The sequence below is a fragment of the Ostrinia nubilalis genome, chromosome 6 (assembly GCF_963855985.1).
Source record: "Ostrinia nubilalis chromosome 6, ilOstNubi1.1, whole genome shotgun sequence".
Taxonomy (NCBI): Eukaryota; Metazoa; Arthropoda; class Insecta; order Lepidoptera; family Crambidae; genus Ostrinia; species Ostrinia nubilalis.
The window spans coordinates 3,849,325-3,868,922 of record NC_087093.1 but is presented as its reverse complement, the minus strand read 5'-3'; the positions used below and the strand labels follow the sequence as shown (position 1 = coordinate 3,868,922).

The 19,598-nt window shown below is 37.4% G+C and overlaps 2 protein-coding genes across 2 annotated transcripts in view; one reads left to right on the top strand and one right to left on the bottom strand.

The window, feature by feature from the left end:
- Nucleotides 1–19,598, top strand: part of LOC135072432 (uncharacterized) — a 176,144-nt gene that overhangs the window by 42,933 nt on the left and 113,613 nt on the right. The window lies entirely within an intron of this gene.
- On the bottom strand, nucleotides 1,021–16,663 carry LOC135072409 (NF-kappa-B inhibitor cactus). The gene is made up of 5 exons (XM_063966314.1): nucleotides 16,147–16,663; nucleotides 13,652–13,977; nucleotides 6,075–6,163; nucleotides 4,446–4,661; nucleotides 1,021–2,908 (listed from the first exon to the last, which is right to left on the bottom strand). The coding sequence occupies exons 1-5, from the start codon at nucleotides 16,452–16,454 to the stop codon at nucleotides 2,840–2,842; spliced, it is 1,008 nt and encodes a 335-aa protein (XP_063822384.1). The 5' UTR covers nucleotides 16,455–16,663; the 3' UTR covers nucleotides 1,021–2,839.

Below are 19,598 nucleotides of genomic sequence, written 5' to 3'. Positions count from 1 at the left end.
CTGGTTACTTTTGAAAGACCATTACCAACAAAACAAAAGTAGTCAAACTTTGGATTTCTTGAATAAAATGTAAACAAAATTTCTCTCCACATAGCATTAAAACTAGGTTCTTATAAATAAAACGAATCTAGAATCAAGGTGGCTAAGGCAATACTGTAATGCGTATGCTACTTATAAGTACAATAAAATATTTTGTTTACATTTCTTTAACAATCCCGTTCCAGAATGGCGTCAATTTAGAATTTGGCACTTATAAGGATTCATGTTTTTGTTATAGCCTGACCAGGAACATAAAAACCCTGGCATAGAGGCGCGTCAATTGCATTTGATAGTGCAACACTGAGTACAGTCGTACCTGTGTTAAATTAATAGCCTAACTTTATGTATCAGGATTCAGGATTACGTCCTAATTTGATATTTTCATAAATTAACGAATAAAGATTGTATAGGTAACCTGGTTTAAATAAATTAAATGAAACCATCAATCGAGCTAGTAGGATTTATTTTATTATTCATCAATAATCAAATTCAGAACTTGAATATTCCACTGCAATGTCTGCTCATGAACGCTTCAAACTCGGTACCTACTTCTTTCCCAATTCCATAAAATTCAACACTTAGAAAGTGACAAAAATCTTTAAAATAGGTAGTTGAAACAAACCACAGCTAATTTTCATAGTGGACTGTACTATACGATAAACATGTCAGTCAATTTGACAACCTTTGTCGGAAACATTATTCAAAGAAAATATTGTCCGAACCCTTAGTATTTCTCTTCGACAAATACTTTAACACATTGTGAACCACTTTTCTTTCACGACTATAAAAAGATTTTAGCAATTTAATTCACAAAATCAATTGCGCACATTTAAAATAAAGTTTGTTTACACTTTGACAGCAATAGACTGACATGCAAGGTGACTTGTCAATGAAGTTTTCAGTTACTGTTGCCATTAAAAGAAATTAGTACCATTAGTTTTCCGCAACATGGCGAGGGTTTTTATGTTCCTGGTCAGGCTATACATACAAAAATATAAATATTAAAACATCTTCCAAGATTACATTCCAAGTACGTAGACCGTTTGGACATTAAACAGCAGTAACGTTTGATCACGTTTTGTCTATGCCTAACCATAGAAATGGGAGATAGAACATTATTGCTGAGTACTGTCGCCTTGTATTGCATGAAGTCGCCTCCGTGCTCATATTTTTAAACAGGCGTCTTAACTTAGGCTTTCACCAGAAAGTTAGCAAGACCGCTCTAGCTTGTCTATAGGAACCATAGACCTTTTTAATAAACTTGACAACAATGGTGCTTTTATCTTAAGAACTGTCAAATAAATTATTAAACTGGTTGAAATCAACCAGTTCAATAAAAAGCAGAAATAATTTAAAAAAATACAATTGAATTTCAAAATGTCATGCTATTTTGGGCTCTATTCTAATACAGTTTAAAATCCTTCAATCTTGGCTCTGATCATCATCTATAGTGCAAACTTCTATCGTTTAATTCTATATTGTCTATGGGTTGCCCATTTTCTATTCTCATGAATCTTTTCATAATGATGAGTTCGGAAGAAAATAAAAGCTGAAATATACTTTCGTCTATAAGGCAATTTATTATGCTATACACGCCGTATCCCTTTAGAGGTAGTACGTTGAGCGCCATTTACATTCAAATATATTTTACCATCCACACATCTCCACTCGGGCGCCCGCGTCTCAATTTTATGTTACTGTTACAAATCAATGTTTACAATATAGGAAACTTTAAACAATATTAAACAAGACTATAATTAAAACTATGTACAGCTACAACGGATTTTTTATTCGAGAGCAAAAATTTAGTGTCAAGTTATAATTTTCAAATTCCTAAATGTTGCCGTAAAAATATTTTGGAAAAAATATCGACTTTCCGGCTAATGAATAATAAACATTGTCATCCCTTCGCACCAAGAATGGCAAATTGCAAAATATAATCCATGGTTAAGAATTTGCTGAGAATTTTTCATTTTTATCTCGAATAATAAATCGGACTACGATCTAAATACCAACACGGCATGAAAACTTTACATTAAGAATAAACTGAAATTTTTTGTGTGTAGTTTATTTGAACACTAAGGGAAGACAAGTATTACAAAAGGTACACACGACTCCAGTTTATGTTATTTAGTTATTTTACACAATGTTACATGAATTCGTTGCACGTTATCGCGCGCTCTACACACAAAAGTGACGCACTCATATGCTCTGATTATTATTTTACACCAAAGTCGACTGTCATCAGTCAAACCCACTCGTACTATGTTGGAATTACAGTAGGTACTACAGCTTTGTAAGAAATTGCATTAAAAATTTCGAGCATTATCGAGTAACCGTCACTTCTTTCACACCCCATTATACTAACATTTTACATTTCTACGTCAAACGTACCAGTGACCCATGCAAGTATCACTTGATAGCTTTTTACGTGAAAAAATAACACTTACTTTCAGCAACAGCAATCGAATAATACTCGCAATAGACACAAACCCTGACGTGATATTTGATATCGCGTCGGGTCCTATACATAAATAACTATTAAGATAGAAATATGTAGAATCATCACACAGAAGACGCTACTATAAAGACATGCTGGGGACAGCTCCGATCGAAGCACCCTCGGCAAATCAGCCTCGATTCCGTTAGGGTTGTGAAGGGGCAACATTTTTGTAGCGATTTTTGGCTGGCATGCGACAATATTCAGACTATATTGCGCTATATTGCAGAGTAATATTGCCGAAATATGTTGCTCGTTTATAACCTTCAAGTGTGACAAGTTAACACTCAGGTCGGGGTATCACGCGACGTTTATGGGGTTCAGGTTATCTCTGAGGCGCTCGAACAGATTTTCACCTTCGCTGTCATACTGGAACAAAAGAAAAAATACTATTAATAAATCACATATAGCCCTCTATAAAAAGATTTTAGCAATTTAATTCACAAAATCAGTGGCGCACATTTAAAATAAAGTTTGTTTACACTTTGACAGCAATATACTGACATGCAAGGTGACATGTCAATGAAGTTTTCAGTTACTGTTGCCATTAAAACAAATTAATACCATATTATACCAATAGTTTTCCGCAACATGGCGAGGGTTTTATGTTCCTGGTCAGGCTATACAATTTAATGTTGTGAAATAGCATCTATTACGGCTATGTAAGATTTACTATGCACTCGGATTATTTATATTTAACAATTATTTTTTCTAAAATTTGAGGGAATAATTAAATATTTCTGCAAGTCATGAGAATCATCCTAAAACAAATAATAATATGTATTACAATCTGATTTATCAAAGCAATGACTCCATTGACCGCAGTTTTATCTATCAACAACATGGAGTAACGTTTAAAAATGATAATGCAGCAATTGAAATATCATTTTATTATATCCAGTAGGCATTTATATTTAAACTTATTAGTTAATATTCAAAAGTCAATTTAAAAATGTTTTCAAAACTTTAGCGTCACAGAGGTTATCGCTATTTACTTATGTCACCTCTGATAAACTCGGGCAATAGTGGTAACAGTAATGTTCAGATTACTTGACTTTAATGAGCTATATAATGCATTAACTATGTTTAAGATATACATTTATATTGTGATGTTTCGGAAGGCCTAGGCCACGTATTTTCCCATTTTGCTATGATTCAGACTGATAACTGTACAAAAAGATAACATAGCACCTATCTACTTGGAAATAGATGCCATTTTGCAGCAAAAATGTACTCGGATTTGCTGTCGAAAGAGTTTAAAGTTTTGACAGTTTTTTTAAACTGAATTTTTTAGATTTAAAAAAATCTTAATACTGTTTTAAAGGTGTCAGTGACGTCTGCGAGTGTGTCTAACTAAGGAACAATGGAAGCTTTCCAAATGCTACGCCGATCATGACGCAACGACTAAATTAAGCTGCGTGCGCGCACTATGCCGTCCGATCGCGCGAAATGCAAACGTCATTTATTATTGAAATAAATACAACAGCGTATCAGCAGGAAAAACGTATAGACCCATGTTATCGGCGTTTGTAGTTCGTAAACAAAATTTTCCATGATACTTTGTACTGGGCTAGTACAGGGGGAAAATACACTGTTTATAAAGTTGCCAATGTTAGCAATTGGTAGATTGACATTAACCCATATAAATAGGTGATTTAACATTTACTTAATGTCCACTCCGAAAAAATCTAGCATTTGAAGGATTGATGAGTGAAATGGGTTGAAAACCCAGTAAACATTTTCAAGTTTTCATATCGCCTTTGTAGGACAAAAGATCATGTTTGATAGGAAATAGTACGGGACTATTCCCACCGCTGCATCTCCTGTGTAGCCAGGATCTACGGCTTGGAAGCCAACAAAAACCCAACCAGTGTAAATGAGAATCGTGAATCTTAAAGATACTCACATCATCATCATCCTCAGACTCGGAGTCAGAGTCGGCGTGGACATTGGCGAACAGGCGTTCGGCGGCGGTCCGCTTGGCGAGCCGGCGCGGCGTGCGGCCGCCGTTGTCGCGCGGATTCTTCACGACTCCCGCGCATTGTTCCAGCAAGTATTGCGATAGGCGCACGTCGCCGCGTCGCGCTGCGATGTGGAGAGCTGTCCAGCCTGCTAGACCCTCCTGGAAAAGACGCACACGGTTAATAAACTCATTCAGAATTCCTAAAACTAGAACTAAGTACAATTTAGAATCTTTATCATCTCAAGACTATGCCGGTGTGGTCCAGTTTTAACAGACTGTCTTAACATCGAATACAAAAATCCATCAAAAAATTAGTTGGAATTTACTGGTAGTACTGGATATAAGCTTCCTCGATGAAGAGCCAACGAGTCCTGTCTCTCACTTTCTCATAAAGCCACTTCCAGCTTCTTGAGATCTGGGTCATCCCTGGCTACGTTTCACAACGCACTTACTACACATGAAATAGTATAATTTGTCAACTTCTAAGTATCGTGCTTAGGCTTATAGGACTGTTATCATAATGTCTACAACGAATTCATAAATCCGCTTAAGTAAGTAGGTAAACACATGTAGGTACCTACAGAGAGCATTACACCTATAAAACAATGACATTGACATGGCTAGTAGTAACAAAAAACCTCGACGCAAGTGGATTTGTCTTATCAATTGATCGACTGATAGCGGAGGGTTTTCCTCGGGTAATCACGCCACTCGCAAATGGGGTCGCGAAATGGAAAAAACAGTTCATTTCACTAAAAACAATATAGATTGCTGGCAATTTCGTCATACAATTCTTGTCACCCAGAGTTCTCCTTTTTTCCTTTTTCAGAGTGAAGACACAGATTGCGGAATTCAGAAATGTAAGACTTTCATCATCATCGTCAAACCAAAATAAATTTTGAATTATCGCATCTTGCAGTTTTCTTCAAACAAGTCTATCTCTTTTAATGGACCCATAATCTGAGTTCTTTATTTTAATTTAGAAACCGGAAGTAACGCTATATTCTACCCTACTGATGAATAAGTTTCAATGAATCAATACGAGTGAACTGACTCATGTATCTCGCGTGAATGAAAAATAAACCTGTTTTGGGTCACCGAGAGGATGCGTCGTCGCCTTCCGAGAAAAACTACGATCTACTTCCTACCGAAGAAAACGTCACGACCAGCGCGAGCGGATTCGTTACGTCATAGAGGGAGGCTGGCAGCGAACGCTCAGTTACATCATTTGCGAATTACCTGCTTCCAACTTTACAACCTTTCTAACCTGACACTAAAACCTCCGACAAACAACTCTCCAGGTGCGACATACTCGACATTATAAGTTACTCAGGCTTTCTCCCATCACGTTTTACGGACTACTTTTTGGGCTACAAACGCAGGGTCTTGAGAAATCTAGCGCAAACAGAAACAATCACTGTACACGGGACAATTCCCATCTCTTGTTACTGACGTGGGAAGTACAGCTTGACCATAAAACTCAACCGGCGAAGGCCAAATTGATAAATGATACGACAGTAATGTTCAATAATATACAAGTATTATAACTGAGGATTTTTATTGGATACTTACTCTGGCGTTAATTTCAGCTCCGTAGTGGACGAGTGTCTGTAAAGTCTTGACATGTCCTGCCGCTGCAGCTGCGTGAACGCACGTTTGACCTGGAACAAGCAAATGACAATATTTAAGAACATACGAAAGCTTTCAGGATGTTGAACTCTTCGACGACCACGAAAACGCGGTTCGGACTTTGGAAACAGTCTGTTTAAAGACTAGGTATTAACTAAAACTTAAAGAATGCCTGTTTAGGTATCTCATAATATCAATACAAGCGGTGGAATTTCCAAAACTACGGTAAAGTATTTTGTCGTCTTTGTTGACGTAAGGCATGGAATTTACGCGGTAAGGTGCGACAGGCAATGTCAAAGCAACCGGTTGCCACCCAAGTCTGTAACTACTGCGAAAACTTTTCAAATTTCGGGTGAATCTCGTTTGAATACGTTATAATGAGACAGGGTCGAAAGTCGCGCCAAAATAGGTTGTTAGTAATTACATTTTAACTGCTTATTTTGTACTAATTTATAAAATAGACAAAATCTTTCAACTAGGATTTTATCTCATTCAGATCTCAATTATGGTTACAAGAATTTGAAGGAAGGTTAAGAATTTACCGCGTACTCTCAATTTGACTGGTGCGTTCTCATAACTCTACAGTAATCTAATCCATCGCCTGAAATCATTCCATCTACCAACTTATTCATTTCTGAGTTGAGATTTACATAATTAAATGATTTGTAATTTGTCTCCGAGTTACATGCCCTGGTGTTCTTTATCTCTTCTGCATGCATAAGTAATTAAGCTACTTTACTACAGAAAATACTAGAACGTAATAAGCAATACATAATGCCACGGGCTCTAATCAAGAATATGCATGTTTCCTTGACGTCACCCTCCGTAAAGTATACATTAACAGGCTTTACAATTTTTAATAAAACCGGCCCTAGCATTGTCCCTTGCGAACACAGTACACTGAAAAATTAGAAAGTATCTCATAACTATGCACCGACATAATCTATCAGCAAGATATCTTGACTAGAAAAATTGTTTCTTATTGAAATAGGTTAGAAATGTTAGAATGTTTGATTTTCATAGATGCCACGCGTTGGACAAGCTCCAAGTATTATTTTAAACGCTCCCAAAATAGACTCCCATTAAAAAACGGACCGCTCCATTTAAAATACAAGGATTTATGTAAAAATGTGTGTGTGAAGCAACACACAGACTATAATTTTTTTCAAAGATATTTTTAAAAGCGGGAGGAATGTGACATTTTGATATCATTCCAAAATTTTGGTCTGACATCGTTAGTAAATTATTATTATACCTTAGTTCATTAGAAATTTCCCTAAATGTAAACAAATATGGCCAACTGACATTGGCGAATTTTTAGTCTATGTCAGTTGATCTACTAGTGATGAGACAAAATCTCTCGTTAATCGCAATTCTGTAAATGTCATTTATACGGACTGCAACAGACGATTATTAGATTTTTAAGGATCGTTTGTATAATTATTAAGATCAATCCCTCTTCTGATTGATATTGAGATCAGTAATGTGATCGTCAAAATAGGATCTTCTTAATCAAAGAAAATTTAATTTTCCCTTTTTTATTTGTTTAGGAAATATAATTTAAATTATACTGTGGGTCTAGACAAAGTACACAATAAAATCGTAAACCAGTCGAAAAGTGGTCGAAAGGCCTTTTTTATGTGACATTCGTCTGTATAATAAAGCTGAATTCAAAGACTTCTTCGCAAAGTGTGTTGTTGCATTCAATGAAGAAAAAATACATTGTTGAATATAACCTCGTCTATACATATTTTATTTTAATATTATCAAAGTAATTGGTAATTGAAATAGTTAATTGAAGACTTGAAATAAAATCGATAAAATTTACAGATTATTTATCTATGAATATTGTCTATGACTTACAGATTTTCCAGAGATAGGACCTAAATTTAAACGTCAAATGTCGATTTGACATTTTAACATGAAGCACAAATTTTCACCATCCAAATATTTTGTTAAAATATTTTGTTTTCAATGTTAGATTTCATATTTGTTTCATCATGAGGATAAAGTTGGTTTCATGAGCTTGTGAAATAATGTATATTATGATATTAAGAAAACGTGAGTATTATAGTGTAATTGTGTGCACAAGAGTTTGTTTACATCGATGGAAATTTCTAAAGAATTTAGGATTATGCTATAATAGCTTATTGGTATAAGAGCAGGTTGTCTGTTTCTAATCACATTCAAAGCATCGACCATGAATAAGAAGTTCTCGATCAAACGAATCTAGTAATTTAGCTATTAAAACGATTAAAGATGATTTTATCTGTAGTATGAAAACATCCGCGTTCATTTATTAGTTCGATGACAATGCGGTAGTAATAACCGGTTTCACAGCCAATACGTAGATCAGCACACGCATCTCCTGCAATGCATTCATTATTTATAATAGAAGGCCTTTTTCTATGATGTCACTCGCAGTTTTTTTTCTGATTAGGACTTTTTATTGAGATAAAATCTTCATAACCAGTTTTGCACCTGCTTCAATCTAAAGAATAGGATCCGGATCGAATGAAATCTATTATTATCGGACAATGGAAATGAAATCGAGTTGGGAAATTCTACTTTCTTAGATTTTATAGTCCGAGACTAAATTCACTGCATGCAATGACATGGTTTTCGTGAATACAGAGATATGTAAATGAAGTGTCGAGTTTGCAGTGCGTGAGTCTTGTCAGAGCGGCGCGAGTAAGACAGCGGGGGAGAGGGGGGCGCGACGAGGCGATGGGGTTTTCCCAACTATGCGAGTGACGGTCGACGCTGCGCGGGCGCCGACGACCACTGTCCTCACCAAATATAGCAATATCACGCGCCACTGTTTTCACTGGCTCGGTTCTTTATCCGACTTCGCTTGATTGTGATCAAATGATGATGAAATATCGCGGCATGCGACTCGGAAATGATTTGCATGGAATGATGAGATGTTTACATTACCGTTCACTGACGACACTATCATAGTGCGCATCGATTCATGTAAATGAGTTTTGCGGTCAGCAATGCCGCCATTATTCCTAAGTAGGTATGATTTGCGGGGAAAGTTAACGATTTAAATGCCTATAAAATGCAAAATCCACAGTATTAATTAGTAGGGAAAACATAAATAGTGCTAGATGGAAATAACGTATTACGCCATCACCACCATTCTGGTTTTGACTAGTTTGTATCGGAATATTTTAATATAAAAAAACATAGTATCATGACATGTTTGCGTCGATGATGTTATCAATATGATTTTAGTAATATAAACTTACGTATCACAAATGAAACAACAAAATGCCCGTGCGTAGTGTAAATACCCAGTTTTGTCATTTACACGGGTTGGCTGGATGTTGAAATTTTCATAACGTAATGAACAAATGGTAGGAAGGACAATGATAAACATCAGCGGCCCTCGGAAAACCCCGCGCTCCACAAAATCATTAAGTGCTTTTAGTTAGATAGCGTATTATCACTTTAACAATGCCACGATAAACAGAAAGAATTTAGTTATACTGTTAAACTGACTGTTTACTTTGACAAACTATTTCCGTAGAGAGCCATTTAGAAAGTCTGTTAGCGTTGTACATGTTTGATTATTACTTATTATGTACTTATTTGTTGAAAATGAGGCTATTGTCCACACCTGTTTGTCTGTCTATCTTATCTTTACGTTTAATCCTTCACGCTTATTAAATGTTCAAGTTCATTATCTACTGGGCTCTTCAGTATCATTAACTTATTGATCGATTAGTGATGGAATTTTACCAAATATATTCTGGTAAACCCATGTCGTGGATTCAGCGCGACGGCCCGATTACCAAAATAGAAAGCTTAATGAGATAACATTGGCTGTGAGAACGGTCACACGGCTCCACGACTCGGGAAAACCACGGCGCACGCGCTCAGCGCCTCTTTTGTGCGCCGGCGCACTTTCACGTGGGGATAACCCAGCCAGCCCCTGTCTGCCGCATTGCTGTCACACTCACACGTACCTATGCCAAATTGCGAGACGTCGGTTTTTCGCGCATTGTTCTGGTAGCGGTACACCGCTTTTAGGGCTAATTAGGCCGTTACACTGATGATGACATTAACCTTCATAAGTACCTTTGCCTGTTTGGTATTCAGAATAAAAACAAATACCAAAACTATGGGCTTTTCCATCGCTTCAATTGGAAATTAATGCTAATGGTTTTAGAATTTGAGAAAAAACCCGGTGTTGAGAGAGTGAACGATTTTGTTTGTTGCTTGTTCAGACTGGAGCGATCGTTCGAATTTGATGTTTTTGTAAGCGCGAACACGTAACAGCTGTTACCGCTGCAACCGCGGGGTATCCCAGTGGTGCGGCAGATGCTTTCACTCGCGGTGTTACGCGACGCCGACTCCGCGGGCCGACGGAAATACCCACGAGGCCGACACGTAACAGACTGTCTCAACTCAACCTCTCAGGTCGTACGTTCAAATTAAGGTGCTGCTCGATCTTAAACAACTGTCGAAACATACCACACTCCGCGCCATAATTTCTTTGTGAAACGAGTTCTCTCGTAACGATGGGTAAAACCGTATGCAAATGCGAGGCAGTTAAAAGTGGAGTTGAAATCTTTTGCGCCTCATCGGAGGTGAACGAGGCTCGGGAAACCCAGAGGCGGCGGCGCATATCTACCTGCGTTAATATCTTTAATGCGATTGGAAATTCCATCGTTTGAGACGGTTTGCGCGTTTATTTTCTGGTGTTATTTGTGTGACATTGGACGGGAGGCCTTGGGGACGTTACTGCGGCCTCAGCGAGTTCGCACGTAAACAATGTGCTGACGCGAGAACTGGTTCTGAGGCCCCAGTGAGCTGACGAGGATCCTAGAGCGGCACGTGAGCCATGACGCGGCGCTGGGAACGCCGCCGGATCACCGCTCGAGGACAAAGCACTTATTTCCATTGAAGGAAAACCACAAGCTGCGTACTGTTACTTATTAAGCAATAGGAATTACCAGCCAGTAACCATTATAGACCACGAACTTATTAATGCATTCTTTTGGAGGGGATCGTTCATTGTTTTTATTAGTTGACTTGCATGCAGCATTCGCTTCACATTCGGAAATAGTAGGACATTAATTACTTTGCAATAATTTATCATCTTTATCAAGCATTTATACTAATTTAGAGACATGGTAAAAAGCTGTTTAAAATGATATTATCCGAAGTCCGGTTCAACCATCATTTCAGATGATGCTTGTTGTAGTAGGACATGGATATTTATGCATTGAATGAAGTAAATCATTAGACAAATACCTACACAAAATTTTACACATTTGGCAAGCTTCTCGAATGAAGTACTTTTTTTATAACATAATTTAAACGGTATTTCTGAGCGGGATCGGTGGAAAAACCTTCGAATGGGTTTTTACATTGTGATCCAGTAAGGACAGCAGAGTTCATGTGCATAAAACTTTGCCTTTTATTATTGTCTAGGTATTCAGTATAGATTACTAACTAGAATAACTGTTTGTTTTAATATCTTATTTTAAGTAATGGCGTTCGCGGCACGGATAGTCAATAACTGTAATCTCATAACTTTTCAAGGTCTAAAGAGGCAGTAGGTAATTTCAATAGCTACGTTTAAAAAGTCATCTAAATATAGATATGAATGAACAAATTGCTGCGTTTTTTTTTATTATGTTGCGGACCGTACATGATGATGCAGGCAAGTTGATGACCAGGAGGAAATACCACCGACCTTTTGGAACGCGTCGGAAACGTCTGGCATACTCAGCGCAGTCATTTATTTAGTGCCTACGACGAATCATAAAATAAAGATAGACATAGACTGGTAAAACCATAATCCGCCATTGTTCATGATGTATAATCAACAACAGAATTAATAGCCATCATAATCTAGAAACAATTGGAATACGAGGGATTGCACTGGACATTTTCAAAAGTTATCTCTCAAATCGCACTCAGTGCGTTAAAATTGGGGATTTTACTAGTAAACCAGTAAACCTTTCGTTCGGTGTGCCCCAGGGCAGTGTGCTGGGACCGACTCTCTTTCTCGTGTACATAAACAATCTTTGTAAAAAAACAATAACAAATTGCACTATCATTACATATGCTGATGATACAGTATTAGTTGTACACGGTAGGGATTGGGAGGAGGTCCGCCATAGCACCGAGTTTGCTCTTGCTGAAGTGATGTTATGGCTTGACAATAATTTACTAACATTAAACGTAGATAAAACTAAATATATCACGTTCTCAATTCGTAACAGCACCCAACCAACTAGTGACTTTCACTTGAAAGCTCACACCTGTGAGTCACATACCACGTGTGCTTGTCCTAAACTAAGTCGAACTGACAATATCAAATACTTGGGCCTTGTTATTGACAGTACCCTAAACTGGTCACTACATATTAATACACTAACAAATCGTGTCAGAAAACTAATACCCATTTTTAGGAAGCTCAGAAATTCTGCGGATCAAAAAACATTACTCTGTGTATATTACTCTCTTGTTCAGAGTCTTCTGCAATACTGCATAGTGGCTTGGGGTGGAGTGGGTATCACCAAATTACTTCCCTTAGAGCGAGCACAAAGAGGTATATTGAAGGTTATGCTTGGCAAACCTCGTAGATATAGCACCCACCAACTTTACACTGATTGTCCTGTTCTTACAGTCAGGAAACTATTTATCTTATATGCTACTCTTCGTAAACACAAGGCCATGACCTTCAAACCTACCACAAAACGAGATAAACACAAAGTGTGCCCCTCCATACCCCACAAAACTTCATTTGCAAGACAGCAATTTTATGTCTGTGGAGGTCATCTATACAATGAGGCTAATAAACTTACCAACATTTACCCTCTGACCACATACAACTGCAAACAAAAACTTTGCTCTTGGCTTTTAGGTCTAAGCTACTCGGAGACGGAGAAAGTTATGATTACCAATGATAAATGATGTTGATCCATACTCCTTACACACACACATACACATACGCACACACACACACTCGCACACGCACGTCGCACACACACACACATACACACACACTAAATGCACACACACCTATTCACTCAAAGTTCGCTTTTACTTGTTTTTATTCTCATGTAATAGACCTTTATAATTAATCAACTTTAACTTCAAAATTATAATTATCATAATGTAACAACATCTGAAATAGTTATAAACCTAGGGTGGAAGACGCTGGCAGCTGTGACACAGTGTATACTAGTACAGCTGTCAACGCTAACCTCTTTGTAATAATAATGTTGTTCAAGCTCCATTATGTACTTAGATTAAGAGATTATTGTAAACAGGAGTATATAATAAATTATTATTATTATTAAAAAATTATTATTATTATTATAATTAGTGAAGTTAGGTCAACGCTCTTGATTGTACGTAGCAAAACTAGCTAATAAACTGTTCCCAGTTTGTTTTAACAGGTTTATCTAAAGAGGAAAACGTCGAATGTCTCCAAATCCAAACCTAATAAACACAAATTACATAATAAATCTAAGGTATTATTAAATGTAACTCACCATTGTAATCTTTTTGGTTCAAAATTGGTCCTAGTTTTCTATGGGGCTGTTCGATGATGGGCGCGAGGAGTGCCTTCAGGCAGTCCACGTTACTCGTCTCCGCTGCTATATGGACAGGCGTCCTTCCACAAATATCTCTGACTGCTAATGAGGATCCAGCAAGGACCAACATTCGTGTCACAACAGAGAAACCACCCATGACTGCTAGGTGCAACGCTGTATGTCTGTAATCGTTTTGGATGTCGAGCAACGCTTTCTCTGGACATAACTTGATGAGGATGCCAATGGTTTTCTCGCAGCCGTGTACCGCCGCGATGTGTAGTTGCCTGTAAGAAAATATTTGTTAGTTCAAGGTGATGGCATACATATTATTATCATATTATCTAACTCGAGAGGCTTTTTTAAGAGAAGTGGCAAAAAATTTACATTCGCAACTTCGCAAGTTTCGCAACACCGGAAGACCGATGGGTTTTACTTTTTTCAGAGTACTTTGTTTTTTGTCTGTTTGTTGACCCAAATGTTGTCTAGAGGAAAAACACAGTACTGGTTGCGGTAGGAAATTTCTTGGAATCGTACAATAGCGAATCGCCGCTTATCTTTCTCTATGATGCAGAAAAAAAGTTTGGTGTATTAGATTCTCTGTTAAAACCAACTAATTACGGCGTTCACTTGATGTTGAAAATATTTTAACGCATAAACTGCATTATAATGATGTTAGACATTAAGGTTAATGCAGATTTATCATATCGATATTTGGAAACAGTACAATGTAAAGCAAAGTTGAGGAAACTTTGGCACAAGGTCATTGGCACAGATTAAAAAAACCCGAGTATTTTTTACTATCATGTTGGCAGTCATGTAAACAACCTTGGCATGAGATATTCTGAACTGCTCTAAGAATCTCATATACAGGGTGTCCCAAAATTTGCATGTCACATTGACTGCTTGTTATGTCCATAGAAAAGTTTCATGTGTTTTGAGAAATTGAGATAGTGACCAATTTTGACATCCTGTATATTGGACTGATAGTCTAATGTGTTCTCCAAATGGAAATCATCCTTATCAAGAAATAATTGTGTTGATACAAACTATTGTAGGTAATTTTGTTATCTCATTGTCAGGGATTTTACGCAAATATTTGGTTTCATGGGAAAAAGTAATTTCATTGAATAATCAGTTTTCATTGTTTCAATATAATTAATATTAATTGCGGGGAAAACCTTTCAATACGTAACTTTTAGGTAAAAAATAGTATTAGTTACTACTTCAATGAAATTGGGGTTTTCGTTATTTAGTTCGAAATTGATTCAGAACGATTAATAAAATTCATCAATCATTGAATTAAAATTTGTATGATACTTATTACACTCAAAAGTATGGAATCACCTATTTTTTCCAACCAAATAACTAATGAAGATTAAATAAATATACTCATTGAGTTCTTCAGCTCGCTTAAGCGAACAAAACACAAGAGGGTGATTCCATACTTTTGCTTGTAAGTATATTTATAGGGAATAATTACTATGTTAATAAAGGAAAATACTTATTTTATGTTATCCCTATGTAAAACCAACGCTTTCAATGGAAGAAGGGATTTTTGCAAATGATTCATGAGTGTTACAAATGTACTGTTTTGATTAACTTGTATTTTCCTATGAACTTAATTATTTTTTGACACCAGCATGGCACAAATGATTTATTTGGGTTTTTAAATTTTACACAAATATGGCTGATTTGCTGATGATGATAATGAATTGTACCATGGTACCATCATTTACTTAAATACTTCATGAAGTATATTGTCCAGTCCACTAATTTTAAAGTCATTACTTAATTAATAACTGTTTAAGGGTTACATTTGTATGAATTATTATGTAAATATATATTTTGTACTCTTTAAACGAGGTTTGAGGGACTTGTTGATAAACATCAGCAAGATCAGATCAGTGTTGTGTCTAACAATTTAACATTCATACAACGTTGTTTATCTTTTTTGTTAACTTATTCTTTGGACCACATACAAGACCTTTGCTATGCCTATGCTGTGTTGATAAAAGGTAAAAAAATCTCATGATAGCTTTAATAATTACACTCATGAGCTTTTTGTAAAATGTTTAATGCTTAAGGAGAAAGCGGAAAATGTAATAAATATTTACACCAGTTCTAATACTGCTGGTAGAGCAACGACAATTATTTTTGTGAAAAATAACTGAAGCGAGCACAGTCGAGCACTACAATCTAAACATTGTGGCCTCTTGTAATAAGTGCAATTTGCAATGATTTGCTGGTATACTGTTGACTGTACCAATATTCACAAATTAATGACTAGAAGAATAAGTCTCAGTAATTGTAGAGCTCACAGAGAAATAAATTTAAAGTTTCTCCGAGTAACACTCTTAAACGTAGAGATTTAAGCATAGCAAAGACCTTGCCACCACATGGAAATGTTTTGTAAGTTAATTTTATGTTTCTAAGTTTAAAAATGAGCTACTTACGTATCCCCATCGTCATCTTGCCGGAAAAGCAGTCGAACAGGCAAGTCCTCACTGCTGCATGTTGACTGTTGACTCGACCTTGAGGGCTCCGATGTGTGTGTAGCAACATCACTAATTCCAATACTAGCAAAACCTGAACATAAGTCTAAACCACTATCAATGTTTTCTTCCACATATTCACTTTTCACTGTTTCACTAGGTGGGCCCAAATCCTCAGAATCCAGTCGGTCGATTGGTCCCGACAAGAAACCAGAGTCTGTATTTATGTCCACAGGAATTTTTGTGTCGAATCCCTTGTCCGCACTCATTTTGATTGATTTATCACTTCACTTCCACTAACTTCACAAATATAAACTTGTTTAACAACTTATTATCAAACACCAAAACTGTATGAAAACATTTTGTTCACTTATTTTTATTTCATGTAACCGTTCACGTCGAATTCTCGCGTGTAGTGAAATGAAATGAAAATAAAACCAAGATGACGAACATTAAGAACGATTGGTAAAGTGGGGCCTCGCAACTCGCAAAAGGTATTTCCGTACTTTTACGATACACGTTCGGATACACACGTAGTGTTGCGGTGTTGCCATCGGACGTGGTCGCTATTTTACTTTATATAATCTGTGGTCGCTATAGTTGAACGATTTTGAAACGTCTAATGGCAAAAATCTGAGCCCCGATTACGGTAATTTTTAACGTCAACAATCGGGGCTCTGAGCCCCGATTACGGTAATTTTTAACGTCAACAATCCAGACACGCTTCTCGATTCTGCGATACGATTGGTCGTTCAACAGCGTACGTCAGCTGTTTTGACCAATCGTATCGCAGAATCAGAAACGCGTCTGGATTGTAGACGTTATAAAAGTTACCGTAATCGGGGCTCTGAAATAGCAATTCAGCATTGATAGCAGCGCCCTCCTGCGATTGACATTGTTTTTCAACGTGGCAAAAATCGTATTGACAATAGCGCCCCCTGTCAAGGCTGTCAATGTAACAGGTGGGTTTGTTCACGCGGGCGGCTGTGGGGGCTGGCAGGGCGTTTTCCCGGGCCTATGGGTTTCTTTGGAGGGCCGCTCTCGGTACCTAACTACTTCTCTGATCAGCAGAGCTTACTGAGCAGCGGCATGGAGCATGGAGATGGAGCAGACCGTAACCCGCTACGGCGGGCCGGGGGTCGTGTTGTATCAGGGCCGCGAGGAGAAAACCTCTATATAAAAACAACTGGAGGAGGCGATTTGGGGTTCCCTCGAAGCTGGAGAGGCTCGCTCTTGAGCGTGAGGCGGAGCTGCGGACGAATGTCCAACTAGGACAATAACTCGCGGGTCCGTTTCTTTGGGCTCTGGTGGAAACCGTCGGGTTTTAGTGGGTAGGCTCCGCCTTTATTGGGTAGGCGGGGAGAGTCCTAACCCACTAGCCGTCCCCATTGTCATTGACCATTGACCAGTGGGTATGCGCAAAGCATTTCACGACGTAAAAAATACATAAATTATATTTCGCTAGAAAAACTCTGCCACCCTAGATAAGTTACACTTTTTGGTCTAATCGAAAATTGAATCCATTATAACTCCATACAGTCCAAACGAAAAAAGGCCTTTTGACTTGTATGAGAAATGGTTGCACGAAACTTATTTATCGTTATCGTTTAATTCGAAGGTTGAGTATCGAATTTTGTCGAATACGCAAACGATTCGAAGTCGAAAATTGTTCATGCTAGAGGTACTGATCTTGGTTGCTAGTCCTAATCGACTTTGTCGAGTGGATTTAGGACTTGAGAGGCTTGACACTTACCCCCTTACTAATAAAACTTACACGCTCGTTGAACAGTGTTTTAAAGTGCCGTTTAGCATGGAAATGTCATTTTAAAACAGTGTTCAACAACTGTGTAACTTTTTATTAGTAAGGGGGTTAATATAAGGAGGGGAACATTATCTCTTGATTTTTCTATCGCAAAAGGTTACCACACGGTTTGGGACACAATCACAAATAAAAACAGTAATTCACTGTCTGTCTATAAGGCTTTCGCTTTAGAACGATTGATTAAATTTTGATTTTTACCATTAAGTATGTGGAACGTCTTGCCCGCGTGTCGTCGTGCCTTTTGCCCGCGGGCAAGAATATCGTGTAATTTTTGGTATTAGGGGTCGCAAACCGGGATACCGAATTTCGAAAATACCGGAATACCGGGCCAAATTTAGGTCTAATTAATACCGGTATTCATTTCACAAAAACCGGGATATTCGGTATTTTCGGTTTTAGTAAAATAAATAAAAAACAAATACAAATAGAAAAATTTACGCGCCATTTAATTCCAAATACGCGCGCGCGAGTTCGTTTTGAGTTGATTGAGTGATATTCGACGTAAACTCCGCCGCCGACGTCCTGACACCTCTCATCGAAAACATCTGGATGGAAGAGGAACTCCCAGACGACTGGAATAAGGGGCTTTTAATTACTGTGCCAAAGAAAGGGGACCTAAGCCAGTGTAGCAATTGGAGAGGTATCACTTTGCTCTCGATACCGTCAAAGGTTTTCTGCAAGATTAAGAAGATATTCAAAGGACCTTTGTGAGATAGTATTATTTGCTGATGACACTTCTTTAATTTTTAAAACTGACAGGCGTCAGGAAATATTTGACGACGTGAATAATGCTCTTTCCAAAGTATTAGACTGGTTTACAACTAATAATTTGCTATTAAACGCAAAAAAAACTAAATGTTTAAAATTCACTATGCCTAATGTCAAACAAGTTAATACTAATATTACAGTAAATAATGAACGCATTGAACTGATAAACTCTACTGTCTTTCTAGGTATTACCCTAGACTGTAAATTACAATGGGGCCCCCATATTGCTGCCTTGGCGGGAAGACTTAGTTCAGCTGCCTTTGCGGTGAGAAAGATCAGAAACTTGACTGATGTTGAAACAGCAAGGCTTGTATATTTTAGTTATTTTCATAGTATTATGTCTTATGGTCTTTTACTGTGGGGCTCAGCAGCAGACATAGAATCAATTTTCATTTTACAGAAAAGAGCTGTTCGGGCAATATACGGTCTTAAACCACGTGACTCGCTTAGAGAAGTTTTTAAAGAAATCAATATATTGACTGTGGCTTCGCAATACATATTTGATAACATTATGTATGTCCGTAAACATATACATTTATTTACTAAGAAAAGTGACGTCCACTCATTTAACACGAGACATAAGAATAAACTTGCTGTTCCATCATTTAGGTTGCATAAGATAGGTAATTCATTCTTGGGGAAATGTATTACCATATTTAACAAAATACCACACAACCTTGTCGAATTGCCAATAAACAAATTTAAGATACATATAAAAAATACCCTTATGTCCAAAGGGTACTACAAGGTTCGAGACTATATTGATGACAAGGATGCGTGGTCAGTTCAGTCTGCACATATTTGATGTACTTAAATTTGACTA

What these genes read in the sequence shown, in the direction of transcription:
- LOC135072409 (XM_063966314.1), bottom strand. Translation starts at nt 16,454, where the DNA reads ATGAGTGCGGACAAGGGATTCGACACAAAAATTCCTGTGGACATAAAT. An exon ending in GAGCTGAAATTAACGCCAGA is followed by an intron (nt 4,662 to 6,074) that starts GTAAGTATCCAA and finishes CGTCTTTTCCAG; the next exon opens with GAGGGTCTAGCAGGCTGGAC. An exon ending in AGTCTGAGGATGATGATGAT is followed by an intron (nt 2,909 to 4,445) that starts GTGAGTATCTTT and finishes CTTTTGTTCCAG; the next exon opens with TATGACAGCGAAGGTGAAAA.